The sequence below is a fragment of the Ursus arctos genome, unplaced genomic scaffold (assembly GCF_023065955.2).
Source record: "Ursus arctos isolate Adak ecotype North America unplaced genomic scaffold, UrsArc2.0 scaffold_2, whole genome shotgun sequence".
Taxonomy (NCBI): domain Eukaryota; kingdom Metazoa; phylum Chordata; class Mammalia; order Carnivora; family Ursidae; genus Ursus; species Ursus arctos.
In genome coordinates, this window is record NW_026622874.1 from 78,832,851 (window position 1) to 78,857,561 (window position 24,711).

General features: G+C 50.2%; 2 protein-coding genes across 5 annotated transcripts in view; one reads left to right on the forward strand and one right to left on the reverse strand.

Annotated features, from left to right (window-relative positions):
- The window catches only part of IQCK (IQ motif containing K), a 117,341-nt gene extending 114,390 nt beyond the window's left edge, over positions 1 to 2,951 (forward strand). For both annotated transcript variants that reach the window (XM_026520222.4, XM_048224687.2), the window contains one exon: positions 1,910 to 2,951. In XM_026520222.4, coding sequence (XP_026376007.3) covers positions 1,910 to 1,965 — 56 coding nt within the window. In that variant the 3' untranslated portion in view covers positions 1,966 to 2,951. The remainder of the gene's footprint in view (positions 1 to 1,909) is intronic.
- GPRC5B (G protein-coupled receptor class C group 5 member B) lies at positions 2,706 to 24,193 on the reverse strand. 3 transcript variants are annotated; one of them, XM_026520219.4, is made up of 4 exons: positions 24,032 to 24,193; positions 15,237 to 16,250; positions 7,308 to 7,420; positions 2,706 to 5,953 (listed from the first exon to the last, which is right to left on the reverse strand). In XM_026520219.4, the coding sequence occupies exons 2-4, from the start codon at positions 16,240 to 16,242 to the stop codon at positions 5,909 to 5,911; spliced, it is 1,164 nt and encodes a 387-aa protein (XP_026376004.1). In that variant the 5' UTR covers positions 16,243 to 16,250; positions 24,032 to 24,193; the 3' UTR covers positions 2,706 to 5,908. The 3 variants fall into 3 exon arrangements, with proteins under 3 accessions (XP_026376004.1, XP_026376005.1, XP_044247455.1); XM_026520220.4 differs by lacking the exon at positions 24,032 to 24,193 and adding an exon at positions 23,713 to 23,793; XM_044391520.3 differs by lacking the exon at positions 24,032 to 24,193 and adding an exon at positions 22,481 to 22,580.
- Positions 24,194 to 24,711: the final 518 nt, after the last annotated feature.

Below are 24,711 nucleotides of genomic sequence, written 5' to 3' on the forward strand. Positions count from 1 at the left end.
GGAACAAAAAAGGTGTATATGCTCAAAACAATTCTTTAAAATTTCCGGCGACCACAGGTTCTAAGTATTAAAAATACTTTTTCTGGTTTGAGTTATTAATACAGTCAGTAGTAGTTCACAAAGCCAAATAAATAAGCTATGATTTTTGATAGTTATTAAATATAGAAAGGAGACTCTGGTAGACAAACTGCCTCCTTGTTTGGCACCTGGGGAGTTTTTACACACTTGGCAATGGCGGCACCGGGAGAGGTAGGAAAGGGGATCAGTATAAACCCCACCACCGCAAGTCCATGGTGTGGAAGCTACGGCTTTGGAAGGTGACTTTCTTTGAATAAACCATGACCAAGTACCCTAGAAAGTCTTTGTGTAGCCCCAGCTTGAAGACTGTTGTGCTAGCCTGGGCTGCGGAAAGCTTTTCAGTCCACTTCCAACAGGAAGTAACTGCATTGCCCGCGATGCCGTCCCCACCTCACTCCATGCTCGGGCCCAGTTGGATCAAAACATGTGCCCTTCACGGTAACAAGCCCCCACGCCCTTTATGCTCGAACACTGCTCTCCACAAGCACCTGGACACTAGAAGCAAAGACTTACTAAAAACAAGAGGGTCTTTCTTGGGGACACCTGGGCGGTTCATTCGCTTCAGCAACTAACCCTTGATTTCGGCTTAGGATCCTGAGATCAAGCCCAGTGCTGGGCTCCGTGCTCAGCTTAAAATTTCTCCATTCTCTCCCTCTCCCCACCGGCCCCCCCCCCCACCCTGCTTGTGGGAGTGCATGCTCTCTCTCAAATAAATAAAATCTTAAAAAAACTTTTTTAAAAATGAGAGGGTCTTTCTGAAAGGATTCCCCCCACCCTGGGGGACTGGGTTTCCCTGCTTTTCCAGGGGAGGGGCTTTTCCCTTTTGGGACAATTTCCCTTACAAGTTGTGCTGTCCTGTGTTCTGCCAACTTTCCTGTTTGGCCGATGCAGGAAATCCCCCAGATCACATTCTTTTCCAGACCATGAAAGACTAGAAGATTCCCTTCTGACCTTGTATTCACCCCAGTGTTATCCTGAGTTTTTAAATTTTGGGTGGGTGGGGGGAGCAAGGTGAGTGGTGACAGATTGGGCTGAGTCAAGAGCCTGGAATCTGTCATCATCTTCAGTAAAACTTCCTTTCTTCAGTTCCCCTGACCTGAAAAGCGCACTTTTGACCTACTGAACTAAATTAGGAATGGCTGTGATGGACTTTGAAGGCATTATGCTAAGTGAAATAAGTCAGGTAGAGAAAGACAAAAACTACTATGTATGACCTCATATATATATGTGGAATCTAAACAAAAAACAAAATCCAAACTCACAGGAAAAGAGATCAGACTTGTGGTTACCAGGGACGATACAAACTTGCAGTTACGTGCTAAATCAGATCTAGGGCTCTAATGTACAACGTGACGACTCCAGCTAACACTGCTGTATGATATACAGGAAAAGTTGTGAAGAGAGTAGATCCCACGCGCTCTCATCACAAGACTTTTTTCCCTTTCTTCTTTTCTTGTTATTGTATCTGTATGAGAAGATGGGGATCGGCTGAACCTATTCTAGTAACTGGCTCACAAGATATGCAAATCAAACCATCCTGCTGTCTGCCTCAAACTTATACAGTAGTGTATGTTGATAATTTTTCAATAAAACTGGGGCGGGGGGGGAAGAATGGCCATGAACATTACGTGGTTTTGAAGCCTTAGATTCTGTCCTTGGAGCACAATGGCCCTGTCTTCTTCCCCGGGGGTTCCGTGGCGCCAGAACCATAGTGGGTGGCCAGCGGGTTTTGGTGTCACGGATCTCACAAGTCAAAGTTTGCTGTTTTCAAAATGACAAGTCTGTCTAGGTACGCAAATCGATTCTGACTTTCTCTTTCATTTCTTTGCAGTGAAATGCAAAATGGAGGAGGAGGGGGAAGTGGCACCTAAGACTCCACCACCTTAACCACCAGTGTGATCTTTTCCCTTCGGAGCTTCAGTGACCCGTGAGGAAAATGTACAAATTATGCCTCCTCTCTGTTGATTTTTTTAACGACTAGATTTGGTACATGTGAATACAGCATCTTTTCTGCACAAGATAGGATTTGTTGCAAACATGCTTTAGTGCGTATAGTTTATCATACGAGAGTCCTGATCATGACTTTCTGCATTATCCCCAAGTTTTCTTCTTTTATCCATTATTATTTCTTCAGTGCTTCAGATATATTCTCCACCAACCGCCGTTAAAATGTACAACGAACTCTAGTGCCAAGAGACGTTGAAGTGCTTTACTTACCAGTTTCCCACTTTTGGCTGCCTTTGCAAAGATCGATACTTAAATTTAAGTCCCAAACCTCTGCCATGGGTTTTAAGTTTATCTGGTGAGTATTCTTTTCATAAAAAAGACATATTGCCTATGACCATTTCCAGAGGAGACTGACTGTTAACTCTGACCGCAAACCCAACGAGTCGAGACACTTAAACCCAGACAACGATAACAGACAAAGGACTTGGTTGTCGAGTCCCCAAAGTACTATCGGAAGTTCCTCATCTGATGGGTGAGCTCACTCATTACCCTCATTTGTTCTGCAGTTTGCTGTTAACCAGGATCCCCCCATTCAAAATGCCACAGACTTAGCCTCCAGGCAGATCCAAAAGCCTCGTAGTTATTCTGGGTGGTTCTGACAAGCTACCACACATCTTAAGTAAATAGTAAAGCCTTTATTTTTGTGTTAAGAACAGCATTTTGAAAATAAAACCTATCTGCCCATGCTTTACAACCTTTAAATTTGTAATATGTATATACAGTCATTTATGGTACACATTGATTGTCTTGAAATTTCTTTAACGATTTTTTTTTAATAAGTATGCAACAGTCAGCCAGGGGAGGATGAAGGTACATTATAAAACACACATTAATACATTTAATAAATATATATTATCTATCAAAAACGAGCCTTAGCTCTTTATCAATTAATAAAAAGCACCTGCTGAGAACTCTTGTAAGCTGGTATAATCATTGCATCATTGGATTATAAAAGCCACAACGCTCCCTTTCAGTTTGGGGTTTAATTCAGCACTGGCCGACCTAGAAGACCACTCCAAGTTTACCCTTGTTCAGTGGGCCCTGATGGGATCTGTGCTAAAAGCACGGGATCCCCAGATTTTCCCAGTTTGTCAATTCTCTGAGCTGATTCCCTCACTCCCCACCCTCCATATCCAGTGGAGAAATCCAGGATAGAATGACCATTTTCTATTAAAAGGGGGGACAAGCGTGGCTGTTATAGTCCCAGAGTGATTTTAATAACTGGACACAGAAAGATTTGTGCTTACAATTAGGTATTTTGATCACAGATGTTCTCCTTCAGGTCATTTTCCCTCAACAGGTGTTGTTTACATAAACAGAGGTGCCATTTGATTTTGTATTTAGTTTGCTCTGTGGGGGCAGCTGGTGGCCACAGTCTCTTGGCAAAGGGGCCTCTTTGTTCCCTTCAGGTGGAGTCATTAGAAAAATACCCGTTCTCTGCTCTCTGCCCTCACTTCCCACCTCTGCCCCGTTAGGAGGGCATCCAGCCCACTCTCAACCTTAAAGCCAAAATAAAACAAAACCCAGAAGTGCAATAACGTATCAAAGATTTAAAAAGAAAGGAGGGAGAAAAGGTCTCATTAAGTGAGGTTTCTTTCCCATGGCTCAAAGTTGATTCCGTTTTTATGTCGGTGAAACGTTACTTTCCCCCTTGTAGCCATTTACGCCGTGCTCACCTTATACGCCTGGACCACCAAGAACTGAGAGAGAAAACGATCGGGTGAATTGCCCCCTTCTGCAAGGGGGGTAGGGGGGCTCTTGCAGGCGGAATCACTGATGGGATCAGAGAGCTCCAAAGGACTCCAGAGAGCGGGGGTAAGCAACCATTTCCTGGCACGAGAATGTGTATTGCTGTCGTTTTTCATCGGACTGGACCGAGGCGTTTGGAGATTTCTGTATTTTCACAATCCTGGGTCTGCATGCAGCCACCACCCCCACCCCGGGTCCTAGCTTCTTTCCCTCCCTCTCCTCCCCAGTACTCCAGCTTTCCAGTCCACCAATGACGCTCCTCGAGAGAGGATTGGAATCTGATCCTCTAGAAGCAAGCACATGCTCTGGGCAGGGGTGGGGCTGTTTCCCAAAGGTCAGGTAGGGGTGGCATTCTGGTGCCATGCTTTTTTTTCCTCATGCGTGGCAACACAAGGAAATGCACTAGCTGGAAGGAAAACTCGAAGGAGGGCCACGTAGGGATGGCCAAACTGGCCTCGTTTACCCCATTGCTCTGCGAGGTTGCAGGGGGGAGGGGAACTGTGGCGAGGACGGGACACAGCAGAGACTAGGGCCTTGAGAAAAATCAGAAGGTTTATTAAAACAGCTCAGACATATTGGCTTATGAAGAGGTCAGTTCCCCCCCGGCCCCAAACACTAACCTTTTTCATTTTCTTTAAAGGTTAAAGGCTTATGGGTTGTTTCATAGAAAAAGCAATATAGTCATTAGAGCATATGCCAAAAGACTCACCCTCTTTATACATTTCATGCCGTCAGGTTAAAACTCTTTGCTTTGCATCACTGCTAGTGATTATGCTGGCCAAACAGTGCAGAGAACATGGGGCTTTTAATGGCCGAGATGTTCGAAATGCCAAATAACAAAGGAATGACTTGCTTAGGACAGATGGAAACCATGACAGAAACAATGGGCTTTGAAGAGAACCATTTTCATGGAACTTACAGAAAACCAAGTCAAAACATGTCCCACATACCCTCCAAAAGCAGCAAGAACCCCTCGAGTGCTCCACCCATCCCTGGCACTTGCACTCCGTCAACATCTAACACCTGAGAACTCACTGCATAGGCAGCGGAGTGTCATCTCTCCCCTGGGATGCCCTGCCATGTGCCATCATCGCGGAAAATCTGCTGTGGCACCTGCCTTCTGGCCTGCCACCCTGGGGGGAGCCTGTCAGCTGATGGCCCATCTGAGCTTTTAAAATGAATAAGGGAATAAAACTGGGAAAGGGCTTGGGGCGGGGGGTGCACTGGCAAGTGCAGGACGAGGGGGAGCTCATCAAGGGAAAGAGACTGCTGTCCCAGGCGGAATATCGCTGTGGCTCCACCAAGGAGGGAGAGGGGGCTTGCTTTTCTGCCATAGACCTGCAGCAGGAGGCCCACAGAGGGAACAGTGGTGGGTCACCACTTTCTAAATGTGATGGTCACTTCAACTCCCAAATAGACTTCTCTTCATTGGCACATGCCCTGGTCCCTCCCCCACTACTGGCTGTAAAGCTCATCCCGTGATTCGGCTGGGCCTCACCTTGGAATCTCACCCACAACTCCTTAACTGCTCCTGACCCCCCCTGAAATGTGCAAACCAACAGGCAAGCTGGTGGAAAAGTCCCCATTAGTCCTCTCAATGAAACAGTCATCTCCAAAAGGCCACCTGGGGTCCAGCACTTGCTGGGGAGGGGCGATGGTGTGGGGACCTCCACAGTCAACCAACACCAGCCTGGCCCACCGGCTGTGAATTTGGTTCTGTTCTACCTCCAGAGGATGAAACAGTCTTCCCAGCCACATTTTCGAGTGAGCCTAATACTATTTGCAATTAGCTTTGCTTTAGTTTGCAGGGATTGAGGTTGGTTTGGTATTACGTGTGTGTGTGTGTGTGTGTGTGTGTGTGTGTGTGTGGCAGGGGACGGGAGGGCAGTCGGTGTTAGCTTTTCGGTTCAGCAGTGTTCACATTTACACGAAATCCCCTTGTGTAGGATTTCTAGATCTCCTGGCTGTGAGGCAGCCTTGTTCGGCTACTGTTACCGATTTCTCCCTCAAGAAAGACACAGCCAGGGAATAAAATCGGTAAGAGAGATTCTTATTCTCTGGAACTTAAAGTCTTTCACCAGAGGTGTCTTCCAGTGTAACTTGGCGGAGCAGTTGGGATCTGGAAACAAGGATAACACACTAAGAACTTTGTGCTTTGCAAAATCAACATCAGAAACCAATTCGTTAACAATGTGCCAAAGATAAGTTACCTTGCTTTTTCCTAACAGGCTGAGTAATTCCCAAGAAAAGCAGCAACCGCTGTGTGTGATGCTGCTCTGTTCTTGGGAAGGCCAGGTCCCCTTTTCTGTAATCATGCACCCCAAATGGCTGTTTCCTCACTCAGAAACCCACTTGGCTTTTTTCGAAGTCCATGGTGTTTTTATGCCCACTGGCCTTGAAGAGACTAGGAGGGCTTAAGAGTGATTGATGGGGCCATTTTCTAACATTATTTATTATAACACACAGGCCGAATGCTTTCGAGTCAGGCTTTTTCTTGGCACCCGACAATAAAACAGCCCAAGGGATGGCAGGGGGTTTTCAGAAAGCAAATCTGTGAGTCTATTTGTCTTTGAGCCTGTTCCAAACCAGTGCAAACCAATGCCTTGCATACCATTCAAAAGGCCAGGAAAACCCAGAGATCAAAGACCATCCCCGACTTATATTAAAAAAAGGAAAGAAAAGAAAAAAAGCTCAGGCTGAGTTATGGAATTGGCACATGATATAGGAATGGAAGTCCAATTTACATGTGTAAACTGGCTTGATGCATTGTTTCTGAAAGAAGCATGTAGCTATGTTTGGAAATTAAATGTGGGAATGACAGTGTGTCTTTGGATTGCTGGAGAAACAAAATGATGTAATTGCACGGAGGCAAAATGTAAACAATGACAATTCTGCTGAAGGTCTGTTTGGCATCAGATAGTAAAACCTGTTTTTGTGCTCGCAGAAGAGAAATGATAATCACTCCAATTTCTTAAGACATCTTTTAAGGAGTGGAGGTGGGGGAACCCGGTACCCAGCTGGGGCACAGGGTGGGGGGCGCGGTGTGGGGGATGGAGGGTGGGGAGGGGGGAAACACTGGGTTGGATGTCAGGAAAATCTGTTGGGGGGGGTGGTTCACAACTCTGGGCTTTTCCTAAAAGTCGCCTCTGGGGGTGGGGGGGGCACCTCCTACAAAATGAAAGCCACAGAACTCACTGGGTACGAGGAGCCCCAAGAAAGAGGGACTCTTTCGAACGAATCCACAGATGGTTTACTAAACATAGGTGGATCTTCTGAGTGTGGAGAAAGGGGGTAGATAGGGAAAGAGAAATGGAAGCATTGCATGCATTCTAGCTGCAAGGGGTGTCAACTTGAGCCAGTGTGTGTGCAGGGCCCGTAAGCAGCCTCCACAGAGCAGTATGCCCCCATTGAAGCTGCCCCCAACACTGACCGCTCTTGGGCTTCCGGCCAAAACATCACCTCTTAATACTTACAGTCCCTCCATTGAGCACAACGGCCATCTCAGTGGGCTGATACACATTGCTTCTAAACGGAGCGCTCGGTCTGTTTCCCAAGCTGCCATTGCGAAATCCTGCTGTTCGGAGAGCTGAGAGAGGTAGGAAGCAGCAACACAACACCAAAACAAAAAACAAAAAACAACCCACGATTTTGTTTTCTTCCCCTGCATCAACAGCATGCTCCCGGCACACATTCCCCCCCACACCCCTCCCCATTCCTCCCCATTGTCACAAGCCAGATTCAAAACAAAAGTCACAAAGGGGCTTTGTTCTCTGGCTCTCTTGGAGCATGACCCATCTCAGTGGGGTTGGGAAGTTTGTAGAATCCAGGGCGCAGGCTGCTAGGGTGGGGGGCATGGTGGAGCCTCTACCCGCCCTGCCCCTGCAGGCCATGGGTGACAAGGAAGCCCCTCTGCATCCCTCAAAGGTCTCCTCTCTCACCACACAGTGTCACTCATGTCAAGTTCAACATCACACCGTTCAACACCGGTCCCTGCTTCTGGATACACAGAGGCTGACAACCCTAAGAATGTGGACATCAAGTACATGATAGAGGCCGTCTTCGTGGGAAAGTGACGGGGAAGAGAACACAGGGACTCCAACCCCCACGGGCAGGGTATTTCTAAACAGGAAAAAAAGAGACAGCTGTAGCAAAGATGGCAAAATATGTCAGAACTTTTTAACCTAAGAGAGGTGGGTAAATGGCGTTTCCTATTTGCTGTGTACTTTTAGAGATCTGAATTTCCTTTTTTGTAAAGAAAACCCAAACTACACAAAAAGATATGGAGAAAACGAATGCATATTGCGAAGTCAAAGAAGCCAGTCTGTAAAAGCTATATACTGTGTGATTCCAACTAGGATATTCTGCAACAGGCGCAAGTACAGAGAAATTAAAAAGACTAATGATTGGGGGGGGGGGGTGGTGAGGAACAGGTGGAGCACGGGGCATTTTTAGGGGAGTGAAACAATTCTTTACGATACTATAATAGTACATAGGTGATATTACCCATTCATCCAAATCTGTAGAACTGTACAAACAAAAGAGTGACCTCTAAAATGTAAATTGTGGACTTTGGTTAATAACAATGTATCAATATTGATTCATCGACTGTGACAAATGTACCACTAATGCAAGCTGTTAATAATAGGGGCATGTGGGAACTCCCTGTAATTCCTGCTCACTTGTGTAAAACTAAAATTGCTCTAAAAAATAGTCTATTAAAAACTGATACAGAATGTAGGAGCACTATAAAAACAAAAGTCCGTCTCAGTTGTAACACGGACTCTGTTATTTTCATTCTCGTTGAAGGCACTAATCTTGCTTTGCCAAGAAAAGCCTCACTTAAAGTCTTCTCCGAAGAGGGGCACTTGGGTGTCTTAGTTGGTTAAGCCTCCAACTCCTGATTTCGGCTCAGGTCATGATCTCGCGGTTGGCTCAGGTCATGATGGCAGGGGTGTTGGGACTGAGCCCCACCTGGAGCCCCGAGTGCAGCCCCACATCCAATCGGGCTCCGTACTCAACAGGGAGTCCGCTTTCTAGCATCGTAGGTACTTTCATTATTTCCACTTTACACAGGGCACAGAGAGATTAAGTTACTAGCCCAAGGTCACACAGCTGGAAAGAGGCAGAACCAGCATTCAAAAAACCAGGCAGAGAACCTATGTTCTTAACCATCACACGATGCTGGTTTCAAATACTGATTTTAACCATCACACTTAGTTACTTAGAAGCAACTTGAGTTTAAGTGACATTAGAGAGGGGCAGCTCAGCTCAAGCTGGACCAAAGAAACTGAGGCACGGTGGGGAATGAAAGTCTCCAGACACAGGTAAACCTCTTTTGCGTTAGCAGCTCCATCCAAGCCTTCAAGCAGCTCATTATGCATGAGCTAAGCAAGGAGATACCTTTCCCAGGAAGTAGAGAAGGGGGAGCCAGGGAGGGGCACCAGGGGATAGAGGAGGTAGTTCATGGGCTCTTACTAGTCTCAATTCCTAGCCTACACCTGCTTGAAGAGAGGGAACATGAAATAGCACTGCTTTCCTTATAATGCACAGACCTGGCCAGCCGTGGTGGGGAACCTGACCCCAACACATTTTCCTCAAAGAAACAAAGGCTCGACTCTCCCGGCCATCTGTGAGTGCCTTGGCCCCAGTGTTGGCTATGACCTCCTTCTACCCTGGCCTGAGGTTAGCATATGATTTCAACCTGGCCAATTAGGTCCAGTCAGAGCCATCTCTGGGATTTTTGCTCAAGCATCCTGGGAAATGTTCCTCTTTTCCACTGGGACTCTGTGTAAGTCTAGAGTTGTGGGCTGCCATGGTATTAACAGGGCCAAGAGATGGAGAAAGATTAAATTTAGTCATCACCCGAGGGTCCTTGATCTAATGATTCCTGTAGCCCGAGCCCCAGTACATTTGGTTTTTGTTGTCGTTTTGGTTCTGCTTAATTAAGGCAGTTCAAATCAGATTTTGTATTACTTGAACTACAAGTGTTGCATCTAACACCACACTCTGACCTGGGTCACTGTGAAAGGCAAGCAGGGCTCACCCATAAGAGCGTCCCCACAGGAATCTAAGTTTTTAGGTTGAATGCCAGCCTTCTCCTATCCAGACTGTGCAAGTGAAGTTAGATTGACCCTCCCCTCAAAGCTGATTCAGGGCCTTGCACTGGGAAGCTAAGAGTCAGAGTTTAAAGAGCCCTTGGTCCTAATGACATCTGAGAGCCCAAATCCCCTAAAAGAAAGAATGTTCTTTATTGCTCCTTTGAAAGGTTAACATTTAATATGCCTCATTAGCGCTTTCCAAGATGTGATCTGAGGTGCTACATCCTTCGGTGCATTTTAATCTTCTATCACATACCTCATGCCTTGCTGATACTTATTAATAAGCAGGAGGCTGATGAAGTGGTATATACCTGGGATCTCATTTGGGGCAAGGAAGTCTGGAAGCAGAGGCCACTGGGGCTTAACTGAGCCACAGGCCACCTGGGGAATGCCCTTCCCATCTCCTGAAGACGTCAGAGATTGACTCTCAGGGAAGAGAGCCCAAAAGGTTGGTTGGCTAAAATGCAAAAGAAAGAGGGCCAACTGTAACTCCTGGGCAAGGCCCCTAATGGGGCCTGCTTCCCTAAAATACAAGCCAGCTGAGGTCAGCACCAAAGATGACAACAGTTGTTCTCATTGTGGCTAGGGAACATGCCCAGATGTCCCCCAGCCAGCAAAGCAAGGGTTTCTAGAACAAGGGCAATCCTAGCCAGGACTCCAATTTAGCCCATGTGAGCTTTCTGAGGGAACTGGCTTTGCCTGGGGCCCATCCTGCCTGGTCCCATGTGAATTTTGGTGGGCACACATTTGGGAGGATCCGAAACAAGGCTACTAAAACAAAGTCTGACAACATCCAAGGTGAGTGAAGAAATGGGGCTCTCATACAGTTATGAAATGGTGGGGTGGGGGGGCAGGCAGTAAATCAGTTTAACTTTTAGGGGGCCATCTGGCAGTATCTATCAAGATTTAAAGGTGCAGACTCTTTTTTTTTTTTTTTTTTTTAAAGATTTTATTTATTTATGTGACAGAGAGACAGCCAGCGAGAGAGGGAACACAGCAGGGGGAGTGGGAGAGGAAGAAGCAGGCTCATAGCGGAGGAGCCTGATGTGGGACTCGATCCCGGAATGCCGGGATCACGCCCTGAGCCGAAGGCAGACGCTTTAACGACTGCGCTACCCAGGCGCCCCATGTGCAGACTCTTTTTTACGCATGTCCAGGGATTTTTTTTTTCTCGCAAGAAGTTAATTGATGAAGGGCACAAAGATAAATGTTCACTACAGCATTACTTATACGGAAAGCCAGAAACAAGTGGAATATCCACCAGCTGAGGATCAGAAAAATAAATTATTGTGCCCAAGGAAAGCTCTGCATCATGAAAAAGATACTATAGCTCTGCAGTCACTGACCTGGAAAGGCCTCCATGCATGATACAATATTGATTTAAGCAAATACACTGCAGAACACTATGTAGATCAGTGGTTACATCTTCAAAGCATTTGGAGAGCTTAAGAAACCTAAACCCAAACAGACTTAGTCAGAACGAGGGGGCAGGCACTGGTAATTTTTTCTAAGCTGCCCAAGTGTACAGGTAAGTTAGAACCAGTCTATGGGACTGTGTGTGTGAGAGAGAGAGGGAGAAAGGGAGGGAAGGAGACAGACTGTGTGCTCTCTGAGAGATGTCTGGCAAGATGGGAGCAAACAGCAGTAGCTGCTTTTGGGCAACGGGATTTTGAGCAATTTTTGTTATTTTTACTTGCTGAAACTTCTACATGATTATTCTCTTTTTTGTCACCAAAATGGTATGATAAAACTGGTTTTATTTTGGAAAAAAAAGGGGGGGGAACAGAAAGACAACTTACTTGGCTTTGGAATTTGTCAGAGTGTGAAATAGATGGGGGTGGGGGAAACTTCTAGATGCCCCCCCCCCAATCACCTAGTGTGCCAGCCCTGGTATAGCTGGTTCTCACCTGGGTCCCAGATACCTCTGATCTCTAGATCTTACGTGGATAGGAAGGATTGGCTGCACTCTCTCAAGAAAAAAATGCATGTAGTGGAAAACCAACATCCCCCCTCCCTGTTCTTAGAGTGTAAGCTTAAACAAGTTGCCTGGCCTTGGACCTCAGTTTCCTGCTCTATAAAATGGAACTGATAAATCCTGTCTCCTCAATGCCCAAGTCATCTGGTACATCAGTGAGCTCAGGGTCACTAATGTGCTTTGAGGAGAGATGAGTGATCCTGTGGCAGACGAATCAAGCATTGGGGCTCTGGAACCAGCCTATGTGGGCTCAAACCCTGGCTCTGCCTCTTAGGCAAGACACATAGCCCTTCTGTGCCTCAGTTTCCTGTCTGCAAAGTGGACATCAATGGGTTATTGTAGGGATTAAATGACATTAGCCACTGAAATGCTCAGAGTGGTAACTGGTCCACAGTAAGCACCTACTACAGGTTAGCCAGCCTTACTTTTGAAGACCCTAATGCTTGGGTCGTTCTAGCATCGCCATTTCACTGCAAGTAAACTAGACCATCAGGTTGAATGACACTGATTCTTAGCCTTCTGGGGGTCACAGACAGCTTTGAGAATTTGACAAAGTGATAGACAAAAATTCCCCAATGAATGTACAAAAGTGCACATCCACTTCAGAAGTTCCCACTACCTTTGAGGTCCAGGGGGTGCCCATGGGTCTCATAAAGAGGACCCTGTTCCGGGGGAGCCAGGGAAGAGGTGGTTCCACCAGACCCCAGGAACTAGCCAGGCTCCTGACCTCTGCTCGTGACATTCTCTGGAAGGCCTTTCTGGGCTCCCAGTGATGATGATCCCCATTCTGACCCCCATCTTGCCCTGGCAACATGGGGAGCTGACACTCATTCCTGCTAAATCCTTTCACAAACATGGGGTTGCTGGTCTGGGACTTTCTGGTAAGATTGAAACAGCTCTGTTAAAGACCACACCAGGGTTTCTAGCCCTATCCACAGGTGGGGCCATCGGTGTTCCCTCCTGTGGGTCTGCTCGGGAGCTGGAGGCACAGAGGAACCTGGGCAGGTGGGGAGGGCTCTGGGTGACCTTTGAGGATCTGATGGCTCAATGTGCTCCCCTCTGTGTGCAGGGGACAGGCAGGATGTACTCAGCAATCAACCCAACAAGGTTGACTCTGCAGTCATGACTGGCCGGTGAACACTGCCCAGCTGCCTGGGTGAGGAGCACTGAAAAGGGGACCATGACCATCTGGAATGAGCCACCTCCTATCTGAATGTCCTTGGCAAGTTACTGAACCTCTCAGAATCTCCATTTATTCATCTATAAGATGGGAATAATACTAGAACCTGCTTCACTGGGTGCAGCAAGGGAGGACCTGGCACAGTTAACGCTCAGTAAGCAAGGACTATACTAGGTAATCAGTACTGCTACTACTGTTAAAGTTATTATTATTATTATTATTATTATTATTATTACAGCCTCTGCAATTTTATTGAATCTCAAGTGCTGGGAACCTAGCCGACTCACTTGAAGTAATGACTCGAACAGATACTGCGGAAGCATCCACAGCAGGGACTCCGAGTGTGTGCCCGCACCACGTCCTCTAGCTCACCTCTGAATCCCACTGCAGGGGTGATGCACGGTCCTGGGTACCCAGGCAGCCTCCACTTCGAGTGCCCACCAAACCTCTCAGAAGCCAGCGGCACTGATTTAGCCAGAGTAATGGGGCACATGGCAATGAGAGTGGGTGACAGGATATACATGATGGTGGGCGACAGAGGAGTTGGTGGCCAATGCTGTAGGCTCCTGACTTGGAAGGTCAAGTCTAAGGCTCATTCTACATGTATCCCTGTCAGGACCGAGCCCCAGCTGCCCACGGCAGTAACCAACTCATTGATGTACTTGTCTGGTTGTTTCTGCCCTCCTGGTCTGGTTATCCCTCCCCTCTCTCTTGCAGGGAACACCTCCCGGGTAAGCCAGCTGTACCCAAGTCTCAGGCTCTGTTTTCAGGGGAACCCAACCAACACACACATCCAGCATGCCAGGTCCTGGGGGAGACCCTCAGGATGTTACTTCTAGTGGTACATTCTCTCATTATTTCTATTTTACAGATGTGAAAGACTGAGGCTCGGAGAGGTAAAGCAATCTGCTCAAAGCCACACATCTAGGAAGTACAGAGGGCAGGACCTGAATCTGGGCATCTGACTCCAGGGACCAATTCATACATTCCTGAATGACGGAGGTGGGGAGCCACAAGCATTGCCCCCAGTATCCCCTGCATCCATCTAGCACCAGGACTACAAACTCAAACACTTCTAGGTAACCAGGGAATTAATATATTTTGCAGCTGGGTCAGGGTGCAATAGGGAGTGGTGGGGAGTGTGGTAAACATGAAATGGATCCCCATCTAAAGGAACAGCCATAATTTGGCTGTTGTAAATAATGCTACAGTAACCATAGGGATGTAGAAATCCCTTTGAATTAGGGTTCATTTTCTTTGGGTAAATAGCCAAGAGTGCAATCCAATTACTGGATCATAGGGTAGTTCTATTTTTAATTTTTTGAGGAACCTCCATTCTGTCTTCCACAGTGGCAGCTCAAGTGTGCATCAACAGATGAATGGATAAAGAAGACGTAGTATATATATATATTATGGAATATTATTCAGCCATAAAAAGAACAAAATCTTGCCATTTGCAACAACACGAATGGATCTACAGAGTATAACGCTAAGTGAAATAAGCCAGTCAAAGACAAATCCCATATGATTTCACTCATATGTGGAATTTAAGAAATAAAACAAAGGGGGGGGGGGGAAGACAAACCAAAAAACAGATTCTTAGCTATAGAGAACAGATGGTTACCAGAGAGATGGTTGGGGGTTGAGGGGATGGGTGAAAAAGGCAAAACGGACTAAGAATACACTTTTCCTGATAAGCACTGAGTAATATATGGAACTGTTGAATCCCTACACTGTCCCCCCTGAAACTAATAGAACACTGTATGTTAACTACACTGGAATTAAAATGAAAACAAAGGAGCAGCCACAACTTCTGAGAGGTAGAACCTTCCAGCTTACACTGGTTCCCATCAGCTCCAGACCACTGTTGCCAGGTGGGAATGTCAACCCAGCACTGCCAGAGCTGACTTTTCAAAAGAGGTGAGAAACCTGGATTTTGATGTTAAATTAGTTGTCAACGGATAGGAAAAAAAAAAAGCCAAATAAAAATCCCTCTCTGGGCCAGTTACCGCACAGGGGCCAATGTGTGCGGGCTCCCATCGGCCAGGATTGCCCCGGGGAACACCAATCCCCGCTAGAGACGAAGAAGGGAGTCCTCTGGGGGCACATGGGCCCAGAGCCTAATGGCGCAGGGTGGCGACCCCTTTACCTGCATTGTGTTCATCCATCGAGAAGGCCTTGTTCTCCATGTAGGTGCGCGGCAGCTGCACGTCCTCCTCAAACGCCGTCTCCCGCATCCTGGGCTGCGAGGTGTCGAAGTAGTTGGGCGTGTTCTCCTGCGGGGCTGGCAGAATGGTGCAGTGGATTTCCGGGATGGCGTGGAAGATGACGAAGACCCAGCCGCTGGCCACCAGGGTGATGGCCAAGGTGGGGTCGCCCCAGGCGTCTCCCTGCCGCAGCTCGGCGTTGCCGAAGAGGTACATGGTCATCCAGGCCACCCAGATAAGCACGGAGAGGAAGGCTGTGACCAGGATGCAGGCCCCGTTCTGCTTCCACTTCTTGAACTTGCCGCACAGCGTGAAGAGTGCCAGCCCCAGGGCGGCCACCAGCAGTACCATGTCGTAGATGAGGGCCATTACGAAGTCCATGGGCTCGTAGGCGCAGGCCGGCTTGGCGTCGCGCAGCACGGTCAGCACCAGCCACTCGATGGCGATGATGACCTGCACGAGCATCAGGCACAGCGCCACGCCCACCAGCTGCCAGCCCGAAGGGCTCTTGCCGTGGCGCACCAGCCTCCGCACGCGCCACGCCTGGCTCAGCAGGCAGGAGAAGCAGAGCGCGAAGAGGACGCCCCAGAGGAACCGGCGGACCGAGCAGATCGTCTCGTCCTCCCGGATGATGAAGGCGAACGTCAGCCCGAAGAGGCCCAGGGTCCCCAGAAGGAAGAGGAAGTGGAGGCCCACGGGGTCCTTCTTCTCCTTGTCCTTGATAAATGGCAGCCGCACCAGCAGTATGAGCATCAGGAGCAGCGTGATCAGGGCGCCCGCCCCAGCCACCGCCTCCACCACGATGCCCCAGATGGTGTCCAGGTCGCACAGGGACACGTACTGAGGGAGGAGATCCAGTCCACAGCCCCGGGACGTGCTGGCGTTCTCCGAAGCCCCGGAGGCGATGACGGCGAGCAGGAGGAAGGCGAGCACCTGGTGGGTTTTCATCTTTCTCTCTGACACCGGAAATGTTCCAGAAGATTGAGGACAGGGGAGATGTTTGGAGGGAGAAAAAGAGCAGTTCACTGTAAGATTCCCACTTTCCTGACTTCTTTAAGACCCCCCTCATTTAGAATCTGCTGGCCCATAAGGCACCTTTGACAGGTCAGAAAAAGGCACCCCCTTCTCCAGACAGCACAGCCCCTGGGGCGGCGGGGGGGGGGGGGGGGTGGTGGGCGGAGGTACAGGGCCCTGATTTCAGCTCCCATCTGCAGCCTTGATCTGGCACAGTGAACAATCATGAATCATCATCACTAGTGGCTGGAGAAGAGGGTGAGAGATTCACTCTCTCTGTATACTCTTTTGTATTCTTTGATTTTTATATTCTGTGCTATGTCTGACCTCTTCAAAAAAAAGGGAACGAAAACAAAACTTTGAAGAGACAGCCATGAGCCCAGCACTGTGCTGAGAATGGTATGCACTGCCTCTTTCCAGTCTCTCAATGGTAACAGCTTAATATTTACCCATGACTCACTCTAGGCCAGGCACTGGGCACATCCAGTCCTTACACTGGTGACAAAACAGGGTCTCCAGGAGGTTAGGACACTTGCCCAAGGTCATACCACCCGGGTCCTAGAAGCATGTCCTCATTTCAAACACAGTGTATCCAAAATTAACTATCGCCCTTTCCCTGGCCCTCATACCTCCTCCCAAAATCTCCAGAGAACCCATCCTCACTGCACCCCTGTCTGTCTCCCCCACGGTGGCTGCAGGATTCCCCTCGGCACTCTTTCAAGCCCCCATGAAAGCTGGACTCCACACAGCAGCTACGGCAAATGGGCTTAACCGAAGTCCCATCTTGCCGCTCCCAGTCCAAGCCCATTGCTCCGAAAACTGCTCCTCACCCCCACCCTAATGTTACCCTCTCAGACCTTGGCCAAGGTCACAACCCCATTCCTCTTCACCAGAGCTTCTTGTCTAGTTCCTTCTTTGCTCTAATAGTCTTTTTCTCCCTAGCCTATTTCCTTGGCTTCTCCCATTCCCTTCTTGCCCTTCCCCTGTCTTTCTCCACTGCAAGATGCAGGAGGACAGGGACACTGTCTGGTCCACCGAGGTAGACCAGGGCTTCTCAGCCTTGGTGTCCTTAACATTTCGGGTCTGACTGTTCTTGGCTGTGAGGGCTGTTGTCCTGTGCATTGTAGGGTATTCAGCCGTACCCATGGCCTCTATCCAGTAGATGCCCGTAGCACACGCACTCCCCCAACCCCAAAACGTGACAACCCAAAAATCTTTTCACACTGCCGAATGTCCCCTGTGGGGGTGGGGATGCAAAATCGCCAGGATGACAGCACTGGTGTGAACTCGGGCACTAGCACTCGGGCTGGCACAAAGGTGATGCTTAGTGGATGCTGAATGAATGAGAGGCTCATTCACTGGGACTCTTTCCTCTGCCCCTACTGCCACCAGCTCTTCTTTTGAACGGAGCCAGCCCTTCAGAAAGCTCCGGCCTACACAGCTCTGCTCGGAGGCCCATTTCCAGGCAGCTCAAGCTGGACCTGCCGCCTTTGCTCCACCCCTGTGCAAGGTCATAATCAGCCACATCCATGCCGCTCCGGCTCCTCCCTGGGGCTTCCTTAACTAAATGCAGTATCGACCACCTCTCTCTCCCCCTCTCTGCTCCTTTACAGGATTCCAGGAGCAGCTCTGATCCTGCCTTGGCTGTGAAGCCATTGACTGGGATAAATTATTGATGCCGCCAAATGAGAAGGAGCCTGGTGCCATAGGGATCGTCACCTTTGCCTCTCGATGAGAGAAGGCGGGTTCAGAGCAGAAGGCATCTGGCAAGAGATGCTTCTTTTTTTTTTTTTTTAAAGATTTTATTTATTTATTCGACAGAGATAGAGACAGCCAGCGAGAGAGGGAACACAAGCAGGGGGAGTGGGAGAGAAAGAAGCAGGCTCATTAGCGGAGGAGCCTGATGTGGGGCTCGATCCCAGAACGCCGGGATCACGCCCTGAGCCGAAGGCAGACACTTAACCGCTGTGCCACCCAGGCGCCCCAAAAGCTGCTTCTTAAACATGCATCCCAGCATTCCACTCAAGCAAATTAGGGGTGAGGATGCACCCCAGACGTTAGCAGTCAGACTCCTGGTCCAGCCACTATTCATCCAGCCCATAAACTTCCCTGCTTTTGGATTAAGCCAGTTTGAGCTGGGTTTGTGTTACTTGCCAACAAAGAAGTTCTATGATTCCTCCCACATCATGTGGCCCCCCCTTCTTCCAGGAAGTCCTCCCTACCCAGTGTCTAGGCATGTGGATGCAACCAATGGCAGCCAGGCTTCAGTGGGATCCAGTGGTCTCTAGTGCATCATTATCATTGTGAAGGATGCCCAGGAGGTGACAGCCACTCCACGCTACAGAACAACGTCTAGGGTGATCAAGAGGGCTGATCACTGCCTCCCAGGACAAAGCTGAGTCTGGCTCATCCAGGATTTCTGGGGGATTCAGAATTGCCCTCCAGGGTTTCCTACTACTGCCAGAGTGACAATGACAATACCTAACTCATAGTGCTCACCGCACTGTAGGCACACCTTTATGTACATCACATATACAAATGCCTTATCACCTGCACAACCACACGATGAGGCCATTACCATCTCCGTTTTGTAGGAAATAAAACATGGAGGTCAGCCAGCTTGTTGGAGGTCACACAGCTAGAAAGTGGTGGAGCCAGGCGGCAAACAATTGGACTATTGTTACTTGGGCTCTTACTGCAGACCTGGGTTCTGGAAATGTCACCTGGTAAGTGAGCCCTTTGCTGGCCAGTCTCTCCTGTCCCCCTCTATGCTCTACACCAGTACTTCTGATTTTTGTCTTTGTAGCATGTGCTACATTTTCAAATATTTTATTACCCTTCTGGTCTGTTCCCCCGCTCCTCCCGTGTCCAGCGCTTTGTGTGTCTTGTTCTGCACCGACTTGCTAGCACTCGGGCAGGGCTCACAACCCAGCTGCCGAACCAATGAACTGGTAAACGTGGTCTCGACCCTCATGTTACCCCAAAAGGGCAGGTGTTCTCACTGCTGTCTTACAGAGGAAAGAACTGATGGCCTGAAAGGTTTAAGTCAAAGTTTGATCCTCAGACAGCCAACAGCACAGTGTCACCTGGGAGCTCCGTGGACATGCAGACTCTCAAGGGGGCGAGCCTAGCCCCCTCCCTTTCAACAAGCCGGCAAACAAGCTCCACGTGCGCTCAGACGCTTGGACACACGCAGCCGGGGAAGCCAGAAGCCACAGCCACAGTACTTCCTGCCTCGCCAACCGTGCCAGAGACCAAGCAGGCGGCACCCACTGTCAGGTAAGCCCCATGCTGCCGCATTGGCCACTTGGTGCTTCCTCCCACCAAAAGAGCGGTTCTCCAGGAATCCCAAACTGAACAATGCCAGATTAGAGGTTTCAAGTCGCCGCAGGCAAGGCTGATTGGGACGGGATGAATAAATGGCAACAAACCCATGGGATGTAGGCGTGCAGCTCCTCAAAAGGAGGAATGAACAAATGTGAACGAATGCACAAGCCTCGGCTCACATACTAATTACCTTTGCTGCCAGGCAAGCTCCCAGAAATGTGACTCATTCAGAGGCTCTTAAATACACACTCTCTCTCTCTCTCTCTCTCACACACACACACACTCTCTCTCTCTCTCTGTCCACCACCCCCCACCCGCAGAGGGGCCAGAAGCCTCCGGCAGGTGGTGGAGCAGCACGCTCCATTTCTCCACGAGCTGGGGCCTGCAGAGGCTGGAAAGAATGCAGGCAAGGTTCCCTGTGTGAGGACAGTGCTGCCTGCCTGAAGGCCACAGGCCCGGTGAGCTCTCCCAGCCCCGCTCATCACCAAGCAGGGCGAACTTCCGAGAGAGATCTTCCGGTTTCAAGTTCTGCCCCTGCCCTTCTGCTAGTCCCCTGTGACCCTGGGCAAACTGATTTAACCTTTCTTGCCTCAGTTTCCTCCTCTGCAAATGAGGGGTGTTAACAGTCCCCATCCTGTGGGGTTGTTGTGATGAAAATAATAATGAGGTTTTAGGACAGTAGTTGACACAGGGTAAGCACTTACATAAATTGTCTATTAAATAAATAGAAATGATTGGCAAATATTCCCTCATCAGAGATTATCAACTTTGCTGACCGCTTTTCCAGGAGGAGCAGTTGCCGTGGAGATGGCGTGGGAAGGCGGCTCCCCCAGGTGTTTGTCCACCACTGGTTTCCAGCCTCCCCCATCACACCAGGCAAAGAGGCCCCTGAGGTGGTGTGAATGGGAGATGCCTTTGGTGGTAGTCTGCCCTGGGAACCTCTAAACTCACCTGATCCCCAAAGCAGGCGCTCTAAGCAGAAGCCTCACTGTGAAGGTGGTTTTTCCCATGGCAAACCCAGGCCAGCCTGGGAGCCCTGAAACCGGGTCTCTCTGTCACAAAGTCAAGGCGAGGACCCTCAGAGACCAGACACTGGCCATTCTCCTGGGAACTAGTGTCCCCATCTACCCACCATCCATATGAAGAGATATAAGATATGGGGGGGGGGGGATGCTAGAACATGGAAGGGAAAGAAAAAGAATGAGCAGACGGGGAGGGGGTTTTCTTACTCCTGGGCATAGTCTGCAGTTTGGTACCTGGATGAATGCCTGGCACAGAATTTGCACTTTCATCAGTCTCCTCTCGAATGGAGGACCTCAGTGGGAGTGAAGCCAGACCTAACTATGTGACATGGAGCATTACTTAACCTCTCTGACCCTCAGTCTCTTCCTCTATAAAAGATAAAGATAGTGCCACTTTCACAAAGCCAGTGTGAAAAGTACATGAGAAATACTCCCCAAGCTGCCTGGCACACAGGGAATATAAGATCCCTGCTTATTAAAAAGACAATCATGATTCCATCGTCCTTCCTGTTGGGAAAATGAGAGGTAAGGCAGCTTGGCCAGAGGCTTACTGTAATTCACAGGCCAAGCTGTGACTAGAACTCATTTCTCCCAACTCCTGACACGAGGCCTTTACACTGCACCTCTGGTTTAGGCCCTCACCCCATGTCTGGCAGAAGGCCAGGATGAGGCTGTGGAGCTAGTCTTCCCCACGCACCCCAGCATTACACTCTGTCCCAGCCCACTCCCGTTATAGCCAGCCGATGGTGCATTTCCTGCTCTGCAAGATTAAACTGTTACAAGGTTTCCTGACATTAAACTGTTTCCCAGACCCACAGTCTCGCCCTCTGATATCTTTTCCAAGTTACAACATCTCATAATCTTCATTTCCTAATGCTGCCCAGACCACCAGCCTATTTGGGGGCCCTTGAATTTAATAACCCTCCTAGGTTAGTAAACAGGGTTGCCAGAACACAAGCTCCATGATCCATGAATATGCAAAGCAGCTCCAATCCTGTAAATAAAAGCAATCATTTAAATGCAAATTGCATCCTTGGCTGTCCGTTCAGGGGTGGATGGTTCCTCTTGGGCTGTAATTCGGAGAAGAAAATGTGACTAACTCAGAACCCCCAGGAAGCTCTGTGTGAAGTGCTTATGGGGCCAAGGGCTCTGGGTGGGGGCCACTTAAGGTGGACGAGAACTGCCTCAAAGAGGGGAGTGAATTTTAAAAACTGAGCTGCTCTTCAAGTGGGCCCACAGGACAGGACTGGCTCAAAGCGGTGCCCACAGGCCAGACGGAGCCCCTCAGAGGCTCCCGGCGCCTCGCCATCCCCAGAGGCAGAATGAAAGGGGAGCTGCTTTCCATCTCCATGTTGAGGTCAGGGGAGCTTTTAAAAATCAGAGCTCTTGGCTTCCTACTCAATACCCTCTGAGGGTTCACTGGCCCAAGGAGAATAAAACCTAAAGTCCTTTCCGTGGCCCAAAAGATCGTGGTCTGGCTGGTTCCTACATCCCCTCTCCCACCCACCCCCTCCACATCTGCCTCGGAGCTGAGCCACAATGGCCTTTGTTCAGTTCTAAACTCACTCCCACCTCCAAGCCTTTGCATTTGCAGTGCCCTCTGCCTGCACAGTGGTCCCCCAAGATCTCCCAGAGGTGGGCCCTCCATCTTGCCGGGTTTCACAAAAATGTCACTCCTGAGAACAGTCTTCCCTACATACACAAACCCTCATCACTTAATTTGACATCCTCCTGTTTTATTTTCCTGGCAGCTCTTACTTCAATTAGAAGTTACATCTACTTATTATTTTTTTACTTATTTAGTTATTTATTTGTTCACCCACCTGGGCAGTGCCCTGAGAGCCGGGGCTTGTCCGTTCTCTACACTGTAGCGCCCCAGCCCCAGTTCTGTAGCTGGTACATTTACTGAAAGGACAAATGAAGCAGTAAGGATTTGAAGCTTCTCTAACAAGACTACTTGTCTTGCTGCCTGCCCCAAATGGCGACTCCTTTCCCCTTCCATTTTTCTCCTTCTCAACTCAGCTGACCCCTTTTCAGACTTACAGCAGGGAACAGACAGAAAACCCTTCACTCCACAGCGCAGATACAAAACTGGCCTCGTGGAGGGCTCCCAACCAACAGATGATGATTTGCATTCTATTTACATGCTATTTGCATGCAGCTAAGCTCGAAGTCTGAATCCACCGAAAGCCCCTACCCCACCGAGAAAACTTCTGAATCAAGGTTCCTTGGCCGAAGTTCCCGGCTTTTGTGCCAGGTCCTTCCGTCACTTTTCCCTCGCTTCTCTTGTCTTTTCGAGGACCCCCAGTTCCTCCTGGGCTCTGCTCAAGTGCCCCCCATCCTAGCGCAGTTGGGCAGCCAATGTGGCGCGTGGGCCGGGGCCCCAGACAGGGACGCCGCTGCCCGCCACACTCCAGGGGCCTTTGTCCGCGCTCCAAGGAGCCGCCCCCTTAGCGAACGGGGGACGAGCTGGGAGGGGGGAGACTGGCTAGGCCTCGGTGTGACAGAGCGAGGGCCAGGGAAGGAACTCGCGAGCTGCGCTGGGGCCGCCCTCTGTGGCAAGGTCGGCGCCCGGCTCCCCGGATGGCTAACTAACTCCCCCGGGCCCAGGCCGGTGCGGGCGGTAGGGATCCCCAGATGTGCGGGGCTGGGAGCCGGTGTCCCCCAAGGACTGCGAACGCACCACACAGCATAGGGCTAGTCCTCAGCCCCAGCCTGGTCGGAATAGAAACGCCAAATCCCCGCCATTGAATGCAGCCGTCCCTCATTTGTCCCTCAGCCCCAGGTCTCAGCTCGGCCTCTTTCCCCACCGCAGTGTTCCCCCCTTGTCCCGTAGTGCGCAGGCACCGCTGGTTGCGAGCCTGGCCCCCAGCCCTTGCAGCAGGTGCGGCAGCTCACCCCCAAAGCCCGGTCCTTATAACCGCAGCTCGGTCTGCCCTGTGGTCAGCCCCCACGGGCTGAGCATGCGACCCCGGACCTGCCCACGGCTCTCCTCACACGACGAGTCACTCGGGTAAGGCTGGACTCCCTCACACTACTCCCAGCTCTCCTTTACCTGCGGTCGCTCCCAGACCCTACTCAGAGGCTTGGATCTCCACCTGGTCCGGGTACACAGCACCCTCTTCTCCCCCACCCCGCACCACCGGCATAAAGGTCTCCTGCCCTCCCCTCCCACCGCCCCGCCCTCTGCGGCTCCTCTCCCGCGGCACTGTGGTTCCCCCCTCCCCATCCCTCATCTCCTTCAGCAGATTAACCCCCCGGGGGGCTTAGAAGGGCACAAGAAGCAGACTCCCCAGTTCTCCCAAGTCCACGGCGGGAAAAGTTTCTGGGGTCCTAGCAGCGCCCTCCACCCCATCGGCGCGGCTCGCACTCACCGACCCCCGCGGCCTCGTAGTGCCGACGCTCCTGCTGGTTCTCGGCCTCAAGTCACATCTCTGCAGCGCGGCCGCGGCCCCCGCCCCGCGCGCGCCCGCCCGCCGGCCGGTCCTGTCTCACTGCATCGCCCTAGCGAGCCGCTGCCGCGCGAGGCGCCCCCTGGCCCGGCCCGCGCTGCTGCAGCCTCGGCGGCCCCACCCCTCTAACCGGGCCCGCCCCCTCCGACCCCGCCCCCCGGGGCATCCAGCTCCGCCCCCGGCCCCTGACCCGCGGGCTGTTACTTGCTGAACCCAGGGCCAATCGCTCTGCGTCTCTCCACCTTCTCCACCAGCGCAAGCCCCTAGCTCCCAGCCTGGAGTGCTGAAACGACCTCCTTCCAGGGTCCCAAATTTGGAGACACTCCCTCCACAGCCACAGTGCACCGATAAGCAGTCCAGCCGCACGGGACATATCCCCAAGTTGATTCATTTGCCTGAACACACACACAGAGGGATACTCCCACGAGTGTCCTAGTACAGGGGCTTTTTTCCGCCAGGACACTCTCCAACGTGGGTTCACAAACAGTAACTTCCCCTCAACGTACAAGCACCAGGTCCTGGACACAGACAGGATCCCGCCGCGCGCCTTCCGAAGTATACAAGGCACACGCGCTGGGTGTCCGCCTGGGCACACTCCATTC

What these genes read in the sequence shown, in the direction of transcription:
- GPRC5B (XM_026520219.4), bottom strand. Translation starts at nt 16,242, where the DNA reads ATGAAAACCCACCAGGTGCTCGCCTTCCTCCTGCTCGCCGTCATCGCC. An exon ending in GATGGATGAACACAATGCAG is followed by an intron (nt 7,421 to 15,236) that starts GTAAAGGGGTCG and finishes TACCTCTCTCAG; the next exon opens with CTCTCCGAACAGCAGGATTT. An exon ending in TTGTGCTCAATGGAGGGACT is followed by an intron (nt 5,954 to 7,307) that starts GTAAGTATTAAG and finishes CCTTGTTTCCAG; the next exon opens with ATCCCAACTGCTCCGCCAAG.